The sequence below is a fragment of the Mustela erminea genome, chromosome 2 (genome assembly GCF_009829155.1).
Source record: "Mustela erminea isolate mMusErm1 chromosome 2, mMusErm1.Pri, whole genome shotgun sequence".
Taxonomy (NCBI): Eukaryota; Metazoa; Chordata; class Mammalia; order Carnivora; family Mustelidae; genus Mustela; species Mustela erminea.
Window position 1 is genome coordinate 44,227,230 of NC_045615.1, and position 21,032 is coordinate 44,248,261.

At 38.3% G+C, this 21,032-nt stretch overlaps 1 protein-coding gene across 6 annotated transcripts in view; it reads right to left on the reverse strand.

The window, feature by feature from the left end:
• Positions 1-21,032, reverse strand: part of WDFY3 (WD repeat and FYVE domain containing 3) — a 245,098-nt gene that overhangs the window by 154,135 nt on the left and 69,931 nt on the right. For 4 of the 6 annotated variants that reach the window (XM_032332773.1, XM_032332771.1, XM_032332769.1 and 1 more), the window contains exons 3-5: positions 16,818-16,941; positions 9,360-9,413; positions 5,535-5,644 (exon numbers count right to left, since the gene is read on the reverse strand). In XM_032332773.1, coding sequence (XP_032188664.1) covers positions 5,535-5,644; positions 9,360-9,413; positions 16,818-16,941 — 288 coding nt within the window. The remainder of the gene's footprint in view (positions 1-5,534; positions 5,645-9,359; positions 9,414-16,817; positions 16,942-21,032) is intronic. The other 2 variants (XM_032332768.1, XM_032332772.1) reach the window with 1 other exon arrangement.

Sequence of the window (21,032 nt, forward strand, 5' to 3'; positions counted from 1 at the left end):
AATTTCTCTTTCTTCTGTCTTGCTGTTGGTGTAGAGAAATGCAACTGATTTCTGTGCATTTATTTTATATCCTGACACTTTACTGAATTCCTGTACAAGTTCTAGCAGTTTTGGAGTGGAGTCTTTTGGGTTTTCCACATATAGTATCATATCATCTGCGAAGAGTGATAATTTGACTTCTTCTTTGCCGATTTGGATGCCTTTAATTTCCTTTTGTTGTCTGACTGCTGAGGCTAGGACCTCTAGTACTATGTTGAATAGCAGTGGTGATAATGGACATCCCTGCCGTGTTCCTGACCTTAGCGGAAAAGCTTTTAGTTTTTCTCCATTGAGAATGATATTTGCGGTGGGTTTTTCATAGATGGCTTTGATGATATTGAGGTATGTGCCCTCTATCCCTACACTTTGAAGAGTTTTGATCAGGAAGGGATGCTGTACTTTGTCAAATGCTTTTTCAGCATCTATTGAGAGTATCATATGGTTCTTGTTCTTTCTTTTATTGATGTGTTGTATCACACTGACTGATTTGCGGATGTTGAACCAACCTTGCAGCCCTGGAATAAATCCCACTTGGTCGTGGTGAATAATCCTTTTAATGTACTGTTGAATCCTATTGGCTAGTATTTTGGTGAGAATTTTCGCATCTGTGTTCATCAAGGATATTGGTCTAGAGCTCTCTTTTTTGATGGGATCCTTGTCTGGTTTGGGGATCAAGGTGATGCTGGCCTCATAAAATGAGTTTGGAAGTTTTCCTTCCATTTCTATTTTTTGGAACAGTTTCAGGAGAATAGGAATTAGTTCTTCTTTAAATGTTTGGTAGAATTCCCCCGGGAAGCCATCTGGCCCTGGGCTTTTGTTTGTTTGGAGATTTTTAATGACTGTTTCAATCTCCTTACTGGTTATGGGTCTGTTCAGCATTTTCAACAATTTCTAAAGCAAAAAATTCCACCTTCTTGTTATGGTGAGGCTTCCAGTATTCTTAAGAAGTATGCTATAATAATTGGCAAATTTTCTCATAGTGAAGTTTGGAATAAAAAGTTTTACCACGCTGGAGATCAAGAGCTGGCATAATCTGTATTAAGTTTCTTAGGTTTTCTTATCAAGCAAGTTTTGAATGCGTAGGGTATGTCTGGCAGTGTGCTAGGCACAGGACATGCAATGACAAAGCACCCCTGCCCTTCAGAAGACCACGGTCTACTAGCACAAGTCGGTTCGACTATGATTTAATCTCTTAAGCATAGTGATGACAGTACGCTGGCTAATATAAAGGGAATTATCAACACTGCCAGGAACGGAATGGAAAAGTATAGGAATTAAGAGGGGAAAGATCATCTGGAAGATACATAAGAGGTTGAACTCTACAGTATAGTATGTTTCAGGAACCTGAGTCCAAAACTGTTAATTCCTGAAAAGCCACAATAATAACATCTAATCTTTAATAAGTGTTCATTATAAAACAGGCATAAGGCTAAGCATTTTAATTACTCATCTATTCCTCCATCAACCCTACAAGGTATATTCTATTATTGTATGATCCTGATTTTACACATGAAGCAGTTGAAACTCATGACTGACATAACCTGCCCTAGGTAACAAAACAAGCTGACTGATCCCCACATGCATATGTCTGATGACCTTTGTATGCATATGGTCTCCCAATCTGGTCTGACTTTTATTTCCCTGGCACTGGAGAACCACTGAAGTGTTACAAACAAAGGAATAACAGAACCAGATTTCAGAATATTAGCCGGTGGTAGTCTAGATATGTTAGATATAAAAGCAAGAAAGCCAAAGTAATTAGGAAACTATTACGGAAAACCATATGAGAGATGGGGCTTGAACTAATGCAGCAGCAGGGTGATGAGAGGAGAGAGACTTTGCAACAATCCCTTGCAAATAAAAAACCAATAACTCAAAAAAAAAAAAAAAAAAAAGAACAATCCCTTGCATGACCTGGTCCTTTTCTTTTTTTTTTTTTTAAGATTTTATTTATTTATTTGACAGAGAGAGATCACAAGTAGGTGGAGAGGCAGACAGAGAGAGAGAGAGAGGAGAAAGCAGGCTCCCTACTGAGCAGGCTTGTGGGGCTCGATCTCAGGACCCTGAGATCATGACCTGAGCCGAAGGCAGAGGCTTAACCCACTGGGCCACCCAGGCGCCCCGACCTGGTCCTTTTCTACACATCCAGTATCATTTCCTGCCTCTAAATATTTTAAAAACCCTTTGCTCTTCCCACTATGATTACTTCTAGTTACGACATCTCCGTATTTCTGATGTTCAGTTTAAAGTCTGCCCATGTCAGATGCTTTAATTCCTCATCTTTCCTCCTATCCCCACCTACAAAATTTGGAACTCTAACATTTCACATTTCTATTTTCATAGCACTACGTATACCCCCCATGACTGTATTTTATTTTTTTTAATGGTTCAGGTTTTTTCTTTTTTTAAGCTATTATTTATTTATTTGACAGAGAGAGCACACAACAGGGGGAGTGGCAGGCAGAGAGAGAGAGAGAGGGAGAAGCAGATAGTCTTCTGAGCAGGGAGCCCGATGCTGACTCAATCCCAGGACCCTGGGATCATGACCTGAGCTGAAGGCAGACGCTTAACCCACTGAGACACCCAGGTGCCCCATGATTGCATTTTATAGTGTTATCTTCATCTACTCCATCTTTGTCATCTACATGTTGACTTAGGACATGTTTCTGTCATCTATGTTCCTCACCACTACCAACAGGAAATGGCAGGTAAACAAACAAGCCAACTCAAAATATATAACCCTGAATTTTCTTTTAAAAGGTCTCTTTTTCAGGGCACCTGGGTGGCTCAATTGTCAAGTGTCTGCCTTTGGCTCAGGTCATGATCTCAGGGTTCTGGGATCGAGTGGCATATCAGGCTCTCTGCTAAGCAGGGAGCCTGCTTCTCCCTCTCTACCCTGCTCATGCTCTCTCTTACTATCTCTCTCACTATCTCTGTCTCTCTCTCTCTCAACATTAAATAAATAAAAAATCTTTAAAAACAGAATAAAAATAAAATAAAATGTCTTTTTCTAGTCAGGTTATTACTAGCTTTCCCTTTCCCTTAGTCAAAATATATAACTTCTCATTTTCATTTTATAACTGATAGACTAAAAGTATAACTTGGAATCCAAACTAGTAATTGGCAACATTTGTAATTTTTTTAAAAAGTGATTAGGTTTCCCCTGATTCTTTTCTTACTCTTTTAAGGCAATCTGTCCATTTGTACACATTTAAGCTAATTCACATTTACTGACTTTCCAGTGTGTTACGAATTTTGGCAGGACACACTTTTTGTTCACACTTGAGAAAGAGAGCATCTACAGAAAATGTGATTAAAACTTAGAAATATTCCAGGGTGCCTGGGCGGCTCAATAGCTTAAGCGTCTACCTTCAGCTCAGGTCACAATCTTGGGGTCCTGGGATCGAGCCCCATGGTGGGCTCCCTGCTCAGTAAAGAGTCTGCTTCTCCCTCCCCCTCAATCCCTCACCTCCACTACTGTTCTCTCTCTCAAATAAATAAATAAATATCCTAAAAAACAAACAAAACAAAACTCAGAAATATTCTAATGAAAATGATTATTTTACATGTTATTCTACACCAAACCAAATTTCAGTACAGTTAATAGGGAGGCATTTATAGCTACCATCAACAGCAAACAAAACTGACATTTTGATAGTCTTCTGGTCTGGTCACAGATACATGGAAACAGCGGGCCTCTTTAGGACTATCTAAAGGTTACTTGGAGAAAACAAACATCTCCATTTGCCCATGACTCAAGGGTTGCCTGGGATGTGGGGTTTCTGAGCTAACATGTGGGAAGTCCCAGGTACATCAGAGCAAGTTGGTCTAATTCCTTTTGCGATGTTAAGAAAGAAAGAAAGAAACAAACAAACAAACCTAAACCAGCAAACAAAAGAGGGAAACAGGTCATTCTAAGGGAGAAAAGTCCCAGGGCTACTACTTGAGGCTAGTGACTATTGCCAGGATATGGTTACTAAGGAATATGCACTGTTTCTACTGTGGCCTGTCACTGTAGTATGACTAGTGTCACACCCACCTTTGTAAATCCCATTATTAAATGATGTGAGTTGTTTAAAACCCCCACTGTAATTTAGATAATAACCATTCTCAAGACTGGCACTAACTTTGATAGGTAATTCTACTCAGAACTGTAGAAGGTCGAATAAACTTTCATGCCCACATCACAGGCCAAGAGTCAGGCATCCAAACAGATCATCACTGAGTAGATGCAACACAGATCACGGCAGATGTTTAAAGGTGACTGGGCAGGGGGAGTGGCAATCTCCAGAATAAATCAAGTGGGAAGGGAATACATATCATCCTGAAAACATCAGTGTTCCCCTATTTTCCCATAAAGTTAAAAGAACTTAAAAGTATTTTCCATGTCATTTATTCCTTATTAGTGAATGACATTAGATGATTCTTCTAAGGCAAGTGCCCTTGATATGAGGAATTTGAGAAAGAAGACAGAGGATCACAGGGGAAGGGAGAGAAAAATAAAACAAGATGAAATCAGAGATGGAGACAAACCCTAAGAGACTCTTAATCTTAGGAAACAAACTGAGGGTTGCTGGAGGGGAGGAGGGGTTGGAGGGATGGGGTGACTGGGTGATAGACATTGGGGAAGATATGCATTATAATGAGCACTGGGTATTATATAAGACTGATAAATCACAGGCCTGTACCCCTGAAACAAATACATTGTATGTTAATTAATTGAGTAAAAAAAAAAAAAAGACTGGGGGCAGGGGTAGGGAATGGGGGTGTGATAGCTACAGGGTACAGGGCTTCTTTATGGGATGATGGAAATGTTCCGAAATAGCCTGTGGTGATGGCTACACAACTCTGTGAATATATTAAAAACCACTGAATTACACACTTTAAATGGGTGAGTTATATGGTATGTAAATTACCTAAAAGAAAAAAGAATAAATGTGTTTAAAAAACTTAGAGGGGGGTGGAGAAAGAAGGCAAGAGCCCTAACACGGTCACAGCAATGTTGGTCTGGGCCACATGGAGCCAGAGTTCCGGGCTACTCGCCTACAGAAACAGGAGTCCAGTGCTGTACCTGGCACACTGTGCACTGGTATCATGTTCCACGTGTTATGACAACAAAGACGGAAAATGCTATTCAAGTTAGGCATTTTCTTTTAGGTAATTTACATACCATATAACTCACCCATTTAAAGTGTGTAATTCAGTGGTTTTTAATATATTCACAGAGTTGTGTAGCCATCACCACAGGCTATTTCGGAACATTTCCATCATCCCATAAAGAAGCCCTGTACCCTGTAGCTATCACACCCCCATAAAATTAATAAAACAGAATTCTCCACATAGAGATGTTACAAGAAGCATGAAATAACATGTAAGAAGCATTAGAAGAACATAATGATTATCAGAAAATCTTAATTAGATACGATGATAAATTTAATCTCATAAAATTCCATGAGGATAAAAAAAGTTATCAAACACAAAAACAAAGAACTTACCTGACCAGAGGATGCTAACAAATTAATTGTTGTCAGAAGCATCCAACCTCTACTGGCTTCTTCACTCTGATTGATTTCTAGGAATTGGACTATGGCCCGACTTGCAGCCTCTATAAAACCAAAGGGAACCCATGAGGTGGGGAGACATCACATATAAAGAGGTTCTTCCTTAAAACCTGCCCCAAAATGATCATTTACTATCCACGTGCTTTCTATAAGCACAATTTCTTGAGCAAAGTACACGATGAAAGGATCAGTCTAAGACCATATATATACATAGAGAGAGAGAGAGAGATACAGATAGACAGTGGTGATGTGCAGGACAAACTGGAAGGGCAGAGACTCTGGTGGAGGTGACCCAAATCATAGCCGCCCCAGTGGCACACACAAAGGGGTCCTGAACTCCTGACAGTGGGAATAATGAGTGCCACACACAGAACAGCATCGGAGGAAAGAAAATTTAGTCAGTTACGGTTTTAGAAGTAAGGGAAATGGGACAAATCCCAAACCATGTGCTTAATTTCATCAGCACAGAGTTCATTAATGTTTCTATCAATATATGAGATGAGTTAAAGTGTCAGAAAGTCCAATCTGTTCACTTATCAAAACCAACCTGACAGGTTGCTAGTGTACACTTCACACACAACATAAAAATGCAAAAGGTAGAATAAATAGAATTTAGGTTGGCTTTGAGATATTTTTTCTTCTTTCATTTAAGACAATCAAGATAAATAAAGTTTTTCATTAAATAACTGAATGAATACAAGACTTACATAGGATACTGTGCTCGGAATATTTCATCTTTGTATACTTCCATTTGAAAGAATATTTTAATACAAAAAATGTTAAATAGCTCATTTTTACCAAGTCTTACTGTACAACAAACACTTTTTTTTTTAAGATTTTATTTATTTATTTATTTATTTGACAGACAGAGATCATAAGTAGGCAGAGAGGGAGGCAGAGAGAGAGAGAGAGAGAAAGAGAGAGAGAGAGGAGGAAGCAGGCTCCCTACAGAGCAGAGAGCCTGATGTGGGGCTCGATCCCAGGACCCTGGGATCATGACCTGAGCCGAAGGCAGAGGCTTTAACCCACTGAGCCACCCAGGTGCCCCAACAAACACTCTTTTAAGTACTTGAAGATTTAACTCATTTAATCTTTATAAGAACCTTATGAGTTATTTTCTATCATTATACCTGTTATAATAATATAAACTGAGAAACAGAGAGGATGAATAATTTGCTTAGAGCCACATAGCTAGTCAGTGACAGAACTTATATTCAAATTCAAACTATCTAGCCTGTAAGAGATAAAGACAGTGATTTAAAAAAACAAAAAACAAAAAACAAAAAAACAAAAGAGGGAAAAGAGGGAAGCCAAAAGAATCCTAGCTTATTTCTAATATTTCAACATCTTAAAAATGTTGAAATTATTGTATTCATATTTTCACTGATTTATACCCTCTCGCCCCCTCTAGAAAGTAAACATCATGGGAGCACAAGGACTCCTTGTCTGCCTTGTTCACTGCCAATCCCTTGTATGAAGCACATCACTGGCACTAGGTGGGTAGTCAATACATATCTGTTAAATGAGTGAATAAATCAAGCTAAGGAGATCAAAGAAGGGCACTTTGAGCTCAACTTGTTACAAACATCAAGAATGTTTGAGTTTACTATGGAAAACCGAGTCCTGCAAGTTCTGAGGAGAATACTACTACAAAGAAAGCAATGTTTAAGGCTAGTTAAATTGTGAAGGTCTCAATAGACAGGGGAGCAAACAGAAGACTCTCACCAAGAAACATTCTTTAGCAATTGTGGTTTGAGATCACTGATAAATACTGATCTGCAATTTCTTCTTGCAAATCTGTAATGGGTCAGGTTTTAACACTATATTACATAAGCTCTTTCCTTTATAGGAACTAAATGCTTGTGTAAGGAAGATGACTCCTTCCCAGTAAGTAAAAATTCTCAAAGGCTGATATGCTGTGCTTTCATTTCCTAGGCTTCTGCACAAGGTAGGCAACTTTGGTGTTAAATTGTGCACTTCCAACTTCATAACTCAATATATTAAAAAACTACTTGCAGTCTTCAAATTGATTATTCCATCATGAAATCAATGTAACAAAATTCTATTTCATAACAAAAATGACAAAAACATTGATTAGAAAATGAATTGGTCGGGGCACCTGAGTGGCTCAGTGGGTTAAACCTCTGCCTTTGGCTCAGGGCATGATCCCAGGGTCCTGGGATCCAGCCCCACATCAGGCTCTCTGCTCAGCGGGGAGCCTGCTTCCCCCTTCTCTCTGCCTGCTGTTCTGCCTGTTTGTGATCTCTCTCTCTCTCTCTGTCAAATAAATAAATGAAATCTTAAAAAAATAAATAAAATGAACTGGTCAATACTACCTATGCTTCTGACAGAGAACAAAAAGAAAGTGGCTGAAGAGACCAACAAAATTACCTTCCCAGTATGAAAGCTAGAGAGCTATAGATAAGACACATTCTGAGTGAATTGAAATGCCACCCATGCTTTTTCAATATAATGCTATTAATGTTAAAAGGACACTGGACAAATATGTATTTTCTCCTACTCAATAACTGTTATTCAGTGAGTCGTCAATTATAAACAATGAATGCTAATCCTTATTTTGAGAACCCAAACACCAAAAACCTACTTTTGGCTTGCAACAATTCTATTTATCTGAGCGATGATGGGCATTTATACAAATATGTGGTTACTCTTGTGTTGGCTGACAATGAATATTAAGATTTTCCACAACATAAGAACACACAAATAATTGATTTTTAAAACCCTCAATGTTCGAATTATTAAACATTACAACAACTCAGTGGATCGCTGAGCTGATTAAATAATACACATGAAAATAAAGATTGAAAAAGATCAGTAGAGTGCAATTAGTAACAGCATCTAACAACTTTACCAACTTAATATAACAACTACCCTTTTCTGAGAAGAATGTGGAGAAGACCTCATTTACAAGGGATATTTACATAACAAATGTATTCATAAGAACTATTTTACCCTTACCTACTTATTTCAGTTTGCTGCCATTCAAAACACCTTAATGGGATCTCCCACTTTTTATTTTAAATGAGTCAAGAAGCTCATTGTAAAAATCTTGAAAGTTGAGTGTGATCTTTAAAAAATTATGTATACTAGAAAGTAATTTTAAATTAAACGTCAAGAAATTACAGTTTCTTAAAACTTTGGAAGAAAAACACTTCTAGTGAAGAAAAATTGCAGTAGAATCCTTCAATTTCACTAATAGTTAACAAATACAAATTTAAATGATTTAACTTAAGGTTATAAGAGTTAATGAAAGGAATATATTAATATTAACCCATTTTGAGAGTTGCCAATCATTTGATTCAAGCTTTAGCTTTCACACTGCATTTCAATACATACAATCAACTGAAAAAATGTAGAAATGGAGTTAGTAGAACTCATTATTAGATTAAGTAATAGAAGGTAGATAATTTTAAAAGAAATTTAAAGACAGACTATGAGTGAATTCAGTCAGACAGTATTTAGAGCAATCAAAATGCAAAACTTAGTGCAATACAATATTTCCTTTGCATTTAAAGCACAGTCATTTTCAAACTTATGCAACAGGATGAATATGTAAAACACATACACAGTATTATGAGATTTTTTTTCATTAATGAAGAAACCAAGCCCCCAAAACTCTTTCCCATTCCCAAAACCTTCCACAAGTTAGTCAGAAAAATAGTATTAGAACTCATAGCTTCCATGCTCTTTTTTTTTTTCATTTTATAATACACAACCACACCTTGGGAATAAAATTACCTGAGGGTGTTGTGGCTTTGAAATCCTTGGAGGACAGCGGGGCACACTGTTTTTCTGTTTAAAAAAAAAGGCTGGGTTGTCTACTTAGGGATTCACTGCATTAAACTAATCAATCCTACCACAGATTCTGTGTAAGACACCAGTTGTGGTAAGCATCCGCTAGCTCCTCCATCATCAGGCTACTGCCCACTGGGGATCATACCACTGTATTTAACAGCAGCACCTATCATGCAGTGATATCATTAATAATGAAGATATTATTTTTACATGGGTGGAGATTTTTTGCTTCAATGACTTATATGGACCATGTTAAGCAGACTGCATAGTGGAACTTATTAACAAGTAACTACAAAAGGTAGGAAAAAATCTTAAGCTATACCCTGTACACAACATGGCCACAAATTAGTTGGGGGCCACTACATATTTTTAACAAAAGCCACATGGAGGCAACAACCAAAAGAGAATTATGGGAGGCAGAGAATACAAGAACTGTCAAGTTGCCCTCATGTATTACATACCAGTCTTTATATGCATTTTGCACATTTCCATTTTTACTAACTTCTGATGGATGGATTCAAACAACAGAATTGCAGATATACTTATATTCCTACTGAGATATCTATAATCCACGTTAGAAGCGATCTGATAGAGAGGCTTGATATGTGAGTGGTAATTAGGTAACAAACTAAATAACAAGTACTTCACACCAAATTCAGAGGAATCCTAAAAAAATAACCTTGCTGTGATGCACAACAAATACAGACAACTTTCAAAGGAATCATAGAGGGCTCAATTTCTGGAGAAAAATTATGTGCATAGAATTACAGCAAATTACTTTAAATGATAACTTTCTGTGAAATACAAGTTCAAAAGTAGCCAAATTCAGTGTCAAAAAGTAGAATGATGCCAAGGGCTGAGAGAAGGAGATGGAGAGCTGCTGTTCAATGAGTATAAAGTTACAGTTATAGAAGATTAGAAAAAAGGTTAAAAAAAAAAAAAAGGCACTGTAAGGGCGCCTGGGTGGCTGAGTGGGTTAAAGCCTCTGCCTTCGGCACCAGTCATGGTCATGATCTCAGCTGGTCATGGTCATGATCTCAGCCAAAGCTGGATGGAGGCCTGCATCAGGCTCTCTGCTCAGCATGGAGCCTGCTTCCCTTCCTCTCTCTCTCTGCCTGCCTCTCTGCCTACCTGTCTGTCAAATAAATAAATAAAATCTTAAAAAAAAAAAAAAAAAAAGATCTACTGTAAGACACTGCACTTAGAGGGAACTGTACGATACACTTAAAATTTTGTTAGGAGGGTAAATCTCATGTTATGTGTTTTTTGCTGCAATAAAAATCAATCAGTCAATCAGAAAATGAGAATAGGATATACAAGAGGTAAGATGATTCAGGGGCACCTGGCTGGCTCAATTGGTTAAGCAGTGGACTCAGCTCAGACCATGATCTCGGGGTCCTAGGATGAAGTTCCAGGATGGAGTCTGGCACAGTCTGCCTTCCTCTCTGCTCCTCCCTCAGCACTCACGCGCGCCCGCTCTCTCTCTCCCTCTCTTTCTAACAAAATCTTAAAAAGAAAAAAGATGATTCAGAATATGCCTAGGAATCCTGAAAATTTTTTACTAGAAAAACCAAAAGATCAAAAAAATCTCCAAAGTATCTTTTTAAAAAGACTTTTATTTATTTATTTGAGAGAGAGAGAGAGAAAGAAAGACTGAGCAGCGGTGGAGGAAGAGGGAGAGGGAGAAGCAGACTCCCCATCGAGCAGGGAGCCCAAGGCAGGGCTCCATTCCAAGACCCTGGGTTCATGACCTGAGCCGAAGGCAGACACTTACATGAATGAGCTACCCAGGCACCCTGCCCCCATCCAAGTTTGGTAACATTCACTAAAAGAAACTTCCAATATTAAACACTAAAAATAAAAGAATAAGAATTCCCACAGCCAGAGGTCTTTAAGACTGACAAAGGAGATACTCCAAAATTATGCTTTTCTCTCTTAACCATAGTAAGTCTGGCTTTTCTAACACTTCTAATTCTCAAAGCATTTTAAAAAATAAACCACCAAACAGAGAAATCCTCTATCAAAAATCAGTAAAGATTTTTTTGAGCACCTCATCTGTGACAAGTAGTCCTCTAAGTCATACAGGGGTAAACACAACAGATAGTAAAACTAAGTAAACTGAGATATTTTCCGATGACAAAGCTCTATAGGCAGTATTTAAGGTGACTGAATAAAATACTGGTGTGGGGATAGAGGATAAAGGATCTATCTGAGATAGGGTGAACAGGAAAGTTTTCTCTTATGGAAGGAATATCTACAAAAATTGAATTTCAATTCAATGGACTCTGAAGTTAATAAATTTCAAAATTTAAAACTAAAAATTATATGGAATTACATGATCTGGAAAAATGTATCTTAAAAATACCCAGAAATCAAGAAGTCATGCTATATTTGCAACTTCTGATTGAGTCTAGAATTATTGCAACATAAAAAGTTTAAGAAAAACCCCCGTGTAACTATTACTGTATTTAACAATAAGACATCGTGTACTTCATTTAAGATACTTTCCATTTTGTCGAAAAACCTACCCTATGTACGTAAAATCATAAGACGACTTAGGAAAACAAATCTCTAGGGCAGGAAAGTGTTTTTCTACAAACATGCAGATTAGGTATTTTAAAAAGACAGTAACAGAAAAGCAAGTATAAATACAATTTGGGGAATATTTTATTCTAATCCAGGGATACTGCTCAAGAAAGAAAATTCAATGACAGGAGTCAGTATAGAACAGAGAAATTCCCCTTCATGTTACCTGTTTAAAATAGCTAAAAAGGCATAAAATACACAAATCTTATATTTAAGTGCAACTTCTCTGTTCTACAGAAATAACTGAAATCAGGAAAGACAAAAAGAATGCAGTCCTACTGTACGTGGAGAAAGGAGAAGACAGGGGTGGGAAGTTACCTTAAACTATCTCACAACCTTTAACTGAACTTGCTTTACGGACTGCAAGTATAATTAAAATCATCTCCCTTTAAAATCCATACATCGATTAATACAATGTACTACTTCTGAATAAGAAACTTAGTCCTCGATCTAAAACTATTGTAATGGCTGTTGCTCCAAAGACTCCATGATGGGCTCTCGTTAGATGGAAGGTTATGCACATGCATTTATCTCTGTTCTCTCCTGAAGCCCCACAGCTATGGACTGAATTGTGTCCCTCTTCCTCAAATTCCTCTGTGGAAGCACTAACTCTTAACTTGATGGTATCAGAGATGCCTCTGAAAGACAATTAGGGTTCAGATGCAGTCATGATGGTAGGGGTCCTCATGATGAGATTAATGCCCTCATAAGAAGAGACACCGGGCTCTGTTTCTCTTCTCCAGGTGAGGCCACCTTGAGAAGGTGCTATTTGAAAGCCAGGAAGAGAGATCTCACCAGAAACCAATCACACTGACACTCTGATCTTAGACTTTCAGGCTCCAGAACTGTGAAGGAATATTTCTCTTATTTACATCACTGGTCTATGGTATTTTGTTATGGCAGCTTGAGCAGATTAATACACCCACTAAAATGGTTATAAAAGGATTTTTCAAAAAGCCTAAACCCATAAGGACAAAGAGAATAGGAAAGATGAAAGCAACATTTTGGATAAGAAAATAGCAGAGAGGTTAGTGGTAACTGATTTAGCAAACTCTAGAATCTTAAAGCAAGTGCAGGAAAAATGAAAAAGCAACTAAATGACAACAGAACCTCCAACAGGCTCAGGAATTGGTGGGTGCCAGGTGCTTCTAGAAGTGGAGTAAACGTGGGAGTGTACACAGAAGGCCTGGTAAAAGTATGTTAAAGAGCACTGAGGACCCCCCCACCACCCCGATCCCACTAATGTAGGCACCACACTGGGTGTTTGCTCACTGCAAAGAGTGAGGGAGTGTGTTAAGGTTGGGGCGGGAGCGAGGGAGTGAGGCCGTCACACCAGGCCCAGCTGCGGGCTCATGGAGATCATGCAGAAGCAGAAGCTTACGCCCTGAATGCTGAAGGTCCTCAGACCTTATCCCTACTTGGCTTCCAAAATGCTGAGAGGCAGACATGTATCTTCCAAGTAGAAACTGGACATTCTTAACTGGGGACTGTGCCTAGCTCGAGGGAGAGAGTCAACAGAATAGCCTCACAAAAGCACGCTGGGCTGACGCCCACAGTTTCAAGCCCCACCCACAAGTGCAGAGCTATGGGCAGCTTTCTATGGCCCCATTCTTACATAGGAGCAGATGGCCAAGGAAGTCCTCTAACCTAAAAGACAGACAAAAGCAAATTAACAAAAACGGCCACCTGAAAGAAACAGAACTAAAAAGAGAATCTATGAAAGAATAGACACCAATAAAAAAAGAAACATTTAGGAATTAAAATTACAAGTCACAAATGAAAACAAAACAACCTTCATAAAAGGGCTGGATGGTAAAACTGATAGGGTCAAAAGCCAAAAATACAAAATGAGAGAAAATAAGAAAATGAGAGGGACAGTCTCAGGGGTACACCTGACTAGAAAAAGAAAACTGAGTGGAGGATATTATTATATAAATAATTCCCAAAATTTTCCCAAAGTTCAAAGCTCAGTGTAATGTATAAGAATATATGCTCCAAGGCATGGTATCATGAAATTTTTGACCAGGAGAGCCAAAGAGAGGATCCTAAATGCTCAAAAAAGGAAAAAAAGGCTGGTCAAAGAAACAAACAACAATCTAGGTAGCTTCAGGTTTCTCAATAGCAGTGCAGGAATCCAGAATATGAAGGAGAAATTATTTTTAAATTCTCACATGAAATTATTTCTAACCTAGAATCTGATACCTACTGAAAGGGGGATAAATGTAATGCAAGCTGCAAGATTTTCCAAAATGACCCCGGGAGCTCACACTGGGCTGCCTGGAGAAGGACCTAGCTAAGACACCCCTTACGACTACATCCCCAAGGGAGTTGCTAGACCTAAACTCAACTTCCCATGACACTGGTAGCTTCCGCTGTCTAGTAGGATGGCCTGTAACTTCCCCTGGGGCCCAAAGTCTCCTGGGGCTAAACAGCAATGATCTGTAAACAGCTCCTATAAACATCCAAGAGACACTCAATTCCAGTACTCAAACAGCCTAGATCATAAGCAGTTTCTTTTATTTCTTCACTGATAAGTTCATATTTGTGTTTATACTTCAGGAATGGAGGGGCATCAGGGATTTTCCAAGCACACTTTTCTGTGAGATAATGAGAGTGGTGGACCTGTGCCTGCTGCTGAACCCCTGGTTTTGTGTTTCTCCTTTCTGCAATAAAGTCATGCTAAATGACCTGTTGTTCTAAGCCATGGTACCTGCAAGGCTGTCCACCTGAAGATTTCACCCTCCTTTATAAAAAGAAAGGAACCCATCTTTCACAGTAACAGTCAAAAATTTTTTTTTCACTAATGGGATTTCTAAAAACACAACAAAATGAAAGCACACAAACACACAAAACCTAAACCTTAAATGGTAATTCCCCTGCATCTTTCCTCAGGAAACTGCTGGAAAAGATGCCTTAACAAAAATGAAAAAGTTAGGGGCGCCTAGGTGGCTCAGTGACTTAAAGCCTCTGCCTTCGGCTCAGGTCATGATCCCAGGGTCCTGGGATTGAGCCCTGCGTGGGGCTCTGCTCAGCGGGGAGCCTGCTTTCCCCATCTCTCTCTGCCTGCCTCTCTGCCTACTTGTGATCTCTGTCTGTCAAATGAATAAATAAAATCTTAAAAAAAAAAAAATGAAAAAGTTAGTTTGAGAAAGAAAGATGCCTTGAGATTCAGAAAACAGAAGTTCCATCCCAAAGAACTAGAAAGATACCTCAGACAACATGAGTGGAAAAATAAAAAGGACAGCTATGCGGCTGGCCTAGGGAGCAACTACCATGGATTAATGGATTAATGCAAGCCAGAAAGTTCCGGAAGAGCTATCTGAAAGAAGATGAAACTGTCAGAATATGTGATGCCTTCAATGATATTGAAGGGAGATTCAGAAAAACATTTTAGCAATAGGGGATGAATGTGGGATGAAAATCTACAAAAGGAAACAAAATATAGGCAATTATTAACTCAGTTGGAGGTGGAGGAAAAGAAGTTTTCAAGAAAAGAAATCACAGCATACCATATGACTCATCTTAAATACTGTGGTCACAGTCCATACAAGATAATACTGATCTAATCAAATTGTGACAGAACTATACTGGAGGGACTTAGAAAGCACACATGTATGGGCAATGGTGGTGAACTTTAGAGAATGAAAGCCTCATTTTCTTTTGTGGAAGTCAAAAGATAGATCTAAATGTGGGAAAAAAGGAGGGGCACATACTGCAAGCACATCATTTAGAGGCACAGGTAAATGCCAAAAAAAATTTTTTTTTAATGTGAGAGTGAGAAATGGAGTTGAACTAGTATGATGGAAGGGAGATGCTGTTTCTAATTAACATTTTAACTATCTGACCCTTAAATACATGCCTGTATTAGGTTAATAAAAAATAAATTTAAAAATAAGATTACTAAATAAAAGCATTATTGTTAACTATGGGAAAAACAGGAATTTGATGGGATGAAAAAATAAGTGATTGTCCAAAGGGACATTATAAAGAGAATTCAAATCATCAATTTATTAGTCTAATGCTTCAATAAGAAAGCTACCACCCAAACAACCATTACAAAACCCAAATAACAAAATAAAGTCAAGAAACTTATTTTAATATTGGATAAAGGGAGGATACCTGAGGAACTTTAAAATTACCGAATAAAGCTTATTGTATGTAAAAATTATAGGTTAAAGACCCCTAAGCAGTTTATGATCTAATAGGAAGAAGAAGTCACACACAAATAACCCCTGGTGGAATTGAGAAGCAAAGAGTAGTTACAAAGAGGTTTTTCCTTTGATTAAGGGAATCAAGAAACATTCCATCGAAGAGGTATGAGTTAATATCTAAGCTTCAAAGATTTAGACATACCGATGTGGGGGGGGAGGGGGCAGAGTCTCCCCTCTGGGTGAACCATCGTAAGTAAAGGATAAAAATAAGAGCTCAGCATGTTTACAACTATAAGCAGCTTGGTTTGGTTGAAATATAGAAAAGAAAACAAGAAATAATATTGTAGACTAAAAATAACTTCATACAGCCAGATCCTGAATTTGCCTTCAATGTCATGCTAGGAATCTGGATTTTGTTCAGAAGGAAACAGTGTTCTTGGGAGTGCAGGGGTGGGGATCGGAGGTCCCAGGACAATGGTCTTGAGTACAGCTGTTCCACTTGGGAGATGCTGAACCCACCAACAGCAGGGAGTGTGAGAATGGTAACGGGGACAGGTAATTAAAACCCACATGGATAAAACTGAGTCAATTTTCTCTTTTATTTTAATAGCACCTTTACCAAACAGCCTATTCAAATAGTTTTTCCTGGTTTCAGTAAAAATACCTGTGGATTTGTTTGATGCTCTCCTTCGAATTTCTGTCACCATCAGTCGTGAGACTTGGGTTGTGAACTGCAGAAGGTCAGAAAATTTTTCTGTCATCGTATTTGGCGGAGCATTTCCAAAAACCTGTGGATGAAAAAAAAAAAGCCACAATTTTAATGAAGCATTGCCAACTACTGACTTTCATTCTGTATATTTCAAAGTGTGGTATGACTTGAAAATCAAGTCAAAAAAGTATTCTTATACAGATACTTTGAATCTGAGTATGTTTAAAATACAACTCTTTCAATAAATCATATCTAGCCACATTTCCTAGTACATATTACACAATGTTTTGAATTAATGATTAAATAAATGAAATAAAAGCCAAAGTATAATTATCTGTGTGTAAAATCTGAATCCATCTTACTGGTAAACTTTAGAAAGCATGTTTCTCTGAAGAGATCTAAATTAAGAATTTAGAGAAAGAGAAGCCTGGGTGGTTTAGTGGGTTAAGTTTCAGACTCTTGGTTTAGGCTTAGGTCATGATCCATGGATCCTGAGGTGGAGCTGAGCGATGCCCCACCCTGAGTATGGCTCTGCACTCAGCAGGAAGTCTGCCTGAAGATTCTCACATTCACTCACCCCCACTCACATTCAAATGTGTGCTCTCTCTTTAAAATAAGTAAATACATCTAAAAAAAAAAATTAGAGAAAAATGTAAGGTTCCATGATGGTACACAGATACATCAGATGGTGAAGAGCAGGGATTCATCTATAGTTAAGTCCTAGACTAAATACAGAATTACTAAACTCATGCTATAGCTCAGAATTTCTAAACTGTACAATTTCCAAAATAGTACTGTTAGGAAAAAGATTAAAGAAAATGAATAATGAGGGTCATGATATATACTTGTTTTAATAAGAAAACTAAGACAAATGAACTTTAGGGCGCCTGGGTGGCTCAGTGGGTTAAGCCGCTGCCTTCAGCTCAGGTCATGATCTCAGGGTCCTGGGATCGAGTCCCGCATCGGGCTCTCTGCTCAGCAGGGAGCCTGCTTCCTTCTCTCTCTCTCTCTGCCTGCCTCTCAGTGTACTTGTAATTTCTCTCTGTCAAATAAATAAATAAAATCTTTAAAAAAAAAAAAAAAAAGACAAATGAACTTTAGAATAAATCTTTAAAAAAAAGTTTTTATTTATTTAGAGAGCGAGAATGCGCATTCAAGTGGGGAAGAGGAGGGAGGGAGAGGGAGAATCTCAAGCAGACTTTCTCTGAGCATGGAGCCCTACATGGGGCAGGGCTCCATCTGAAGACCACTGATCATGCATGACCTGAGCCTAAACCAAGAGCTGGAAGCTTAACCCACTGAGCCATGAGGCACCCCTAGAATACATACTTCTTAAAGATAAATCAGTGTGGGCTCAGCAAAGAGGACAAGGAAATGAAACCTGGAACAACAGTCTTAGGAAAAGAAATGGCTATATAACTGGATGTATCCTGAAATATTATTCTGAAAAATGTTCTTTATGCTAAAAGGAAATCCGGTCTTCTAAAACTATTATGACAGCTCTCTATTATAATACTCATCACACAGTATCTTGTATTCTTATTATCTGTTCAAATGTCACTCAAAAGGAGGGAATATATCTTACTCATCTTCGTATTCTATTTTACCTTAATTTATGGAGATATCCCCTAAATATGTTTGTTTATATCCTGTTTCCCACCCCCACAACAACAGATTCTAGAGAACACTTAAGTAGAACTGAAGGCTAAATAAATTGTAACATGAGAATACAAAATTATGAAAGAAAACAAAAACAAGGAAATAAATCAGGCTAGGGAATAGATGGGGGGAAAAAAACACAAAATCTAAGAGCAAAAGACCAGTTCTGTATTTGCCATGTTTGGGTCATAAATTTTGGCTCAAATATACAAAAGAGAAGACCTACTCTACTACATGGTTCACAATGTCCTTAGGTAAGAAAAAATATATATCTAAGGAAGTATCTCCATTTTTATACTACAACATAAAAATTTCTTTCCAAGGATCCTCAAGAAAAGGATACAGCTTATAATGTAATATCCTTATAACAAATATATTTCTTACATTCTTAAAATACATACTATATTCCTTATAATACCAAACAAACAAATCAATTCTACAGGGTATACTTTTGTTTGGCTATCTAAGGACTGTTCATTAACTTTACATAGGGGTAATTTTACATTATCTCAAAGAATAAACTGGACTTTTCAAGACCTCAATAAATTGGGTTTTTTTGGCTGAGATACTGATAAATGTTATGTGTTTATAACTCAACTGGGTCATTTGTTAGTAAGACCCATATTCTTTAACAAACAAATTGGAGGCAGACTAGAAACTGAGAAGCCTAATAATGACAAAGGCTTGAATAACCATTCTACTACCAACTCAGAAATGTGAGTATATAACTGTTATTTATAAAACCATCGTGGGGGTGCCTGGGTGGCTCAGTCGTTAAGCATCTACCTTCAGCTCAGGTCATGATCCCAGGGTCCGGGATCAAGCCCCGCACTGGGCTCCCTGATCAGCAGGAAGCCTGCTTTGCCCTCTCCCACTCCCCTACTTATATTCCCTCTGTCACTGTCAATCTCTGTCAAATAAATAAATAAAATCTGTAAAAACAATTTTGTATTTTGCTAAGGCAATTATGAAGCTTTTCATCAAACTAATTTAAAACAGGCAAATATTCCTATTACTCAGAATATATTAATACATATTTTGCTACTAAGAATTATTATTTTTTTAAAAGATTTATTTTATTTATTTATTTGACAGAGATCACAAGTCGGCGAGAGGCAGGCGGAGAGAGAGGAGGAAGCAGGCTCCCCGCAGAACAGAGAGCCCGATGCCGGGCTCAATCCCAGGACCCTGGGACCATGACCTGAGCTGAAGGCAGCGGCTCAATCCACTGAGCCACCCAGGCGCCCCGCTACTAAGAATTATTAAGAATTATTTTATTCTGGGGACGCCTGGGTGACTCAGTTGGTTAAGCAGCTGCCTTTGGCTCAGGTCATGATCCCAGGGCCCTGGGATCGAGTCCCACATCCGGCTCCTTGCTCGGCAGGGAGCCTGCTTCTCCCTCTGCCTCTGCCTGCCATTCTGTCTGCCTGTGCTCGCTCTCTCTCCCTCTCTCTGACAAATATATAAAATCTTAAAAAAAAAAAGATTTATTTTATTCTGAAGAGTTATGAGGACAACTTCATAAAACAAAAAGATCGTTTCTTAGACAGTATATGGATATAGTTATTGAAGCAGTCTCCACCCTAGGTGAATAATACATTTTTAAAAATGCAACTAACATGGGGCACCTGGGTGGCTCAGTCGGCTAAATGCCCAAACCAATTTCTGCTCAGGTCATGATCTCAGGGTTGTGAGATGAGGGCCTGCATTGGGCTCCACACTGGGCGTGGAGCCTGCATAAGATTCTCTCTCTCCTTCTGTCCCCTTACCACCCTCCCACTCTGCTTTGAAAGAAAGAAAAAAATCTAAATTTTCATACAAATCCTGACATTTAACTGCTTTATTGACATGAGAAACTTTTTTCAAAAGATATGCCTTCCTTGAACTGACCAAATCACTATTACAGAAAAAGAGTTATGTCCTATTTGCTAATTTGAAACGAACAACTATTGCTTCTTTGACATAAACAACTTTTAGTCTAGCGATTCATTCTTTTCATTTATTCACTCATAAATATTTATTGATCTGTATATATGCCAAGCAATATCTGGAGTCATGAATACAAAGGTAAACAGAGAGTGGTGAATACCAAAGTAAATGAATCAAAGAGGATTCCTGTGCTTGTGGAGTTCATATTTTAATACAGGCAACAAACATTAGACAAATTAAGAATAGAAATTACATTAGTGATATGTTCTAAAGGAAGTAAACAGGGTAACTAGAAGGGAATGCCTATTGTGGGGACAGGCTGTCCAAGAAGGTCTCCCTGAGATGACACTGCCATGAAGGAATGACACTGCGTGATGAGACAAAGTCACACAATTCAGACTGCCAAACAAAGAGGGTGCTGGGCCCCTCAAAGAGCTGTGCTGAGAGGTGGACATGGACGAGGGACTGGGGTAGGGGAGGAATCCAAAGACTGGTGCAAATGGAATGTATTTTATGAGATAGGAAATGTGCAAGGTGGGAGAAGTACAGGGACTAAAACATGAACTGACATTTAGATAATAC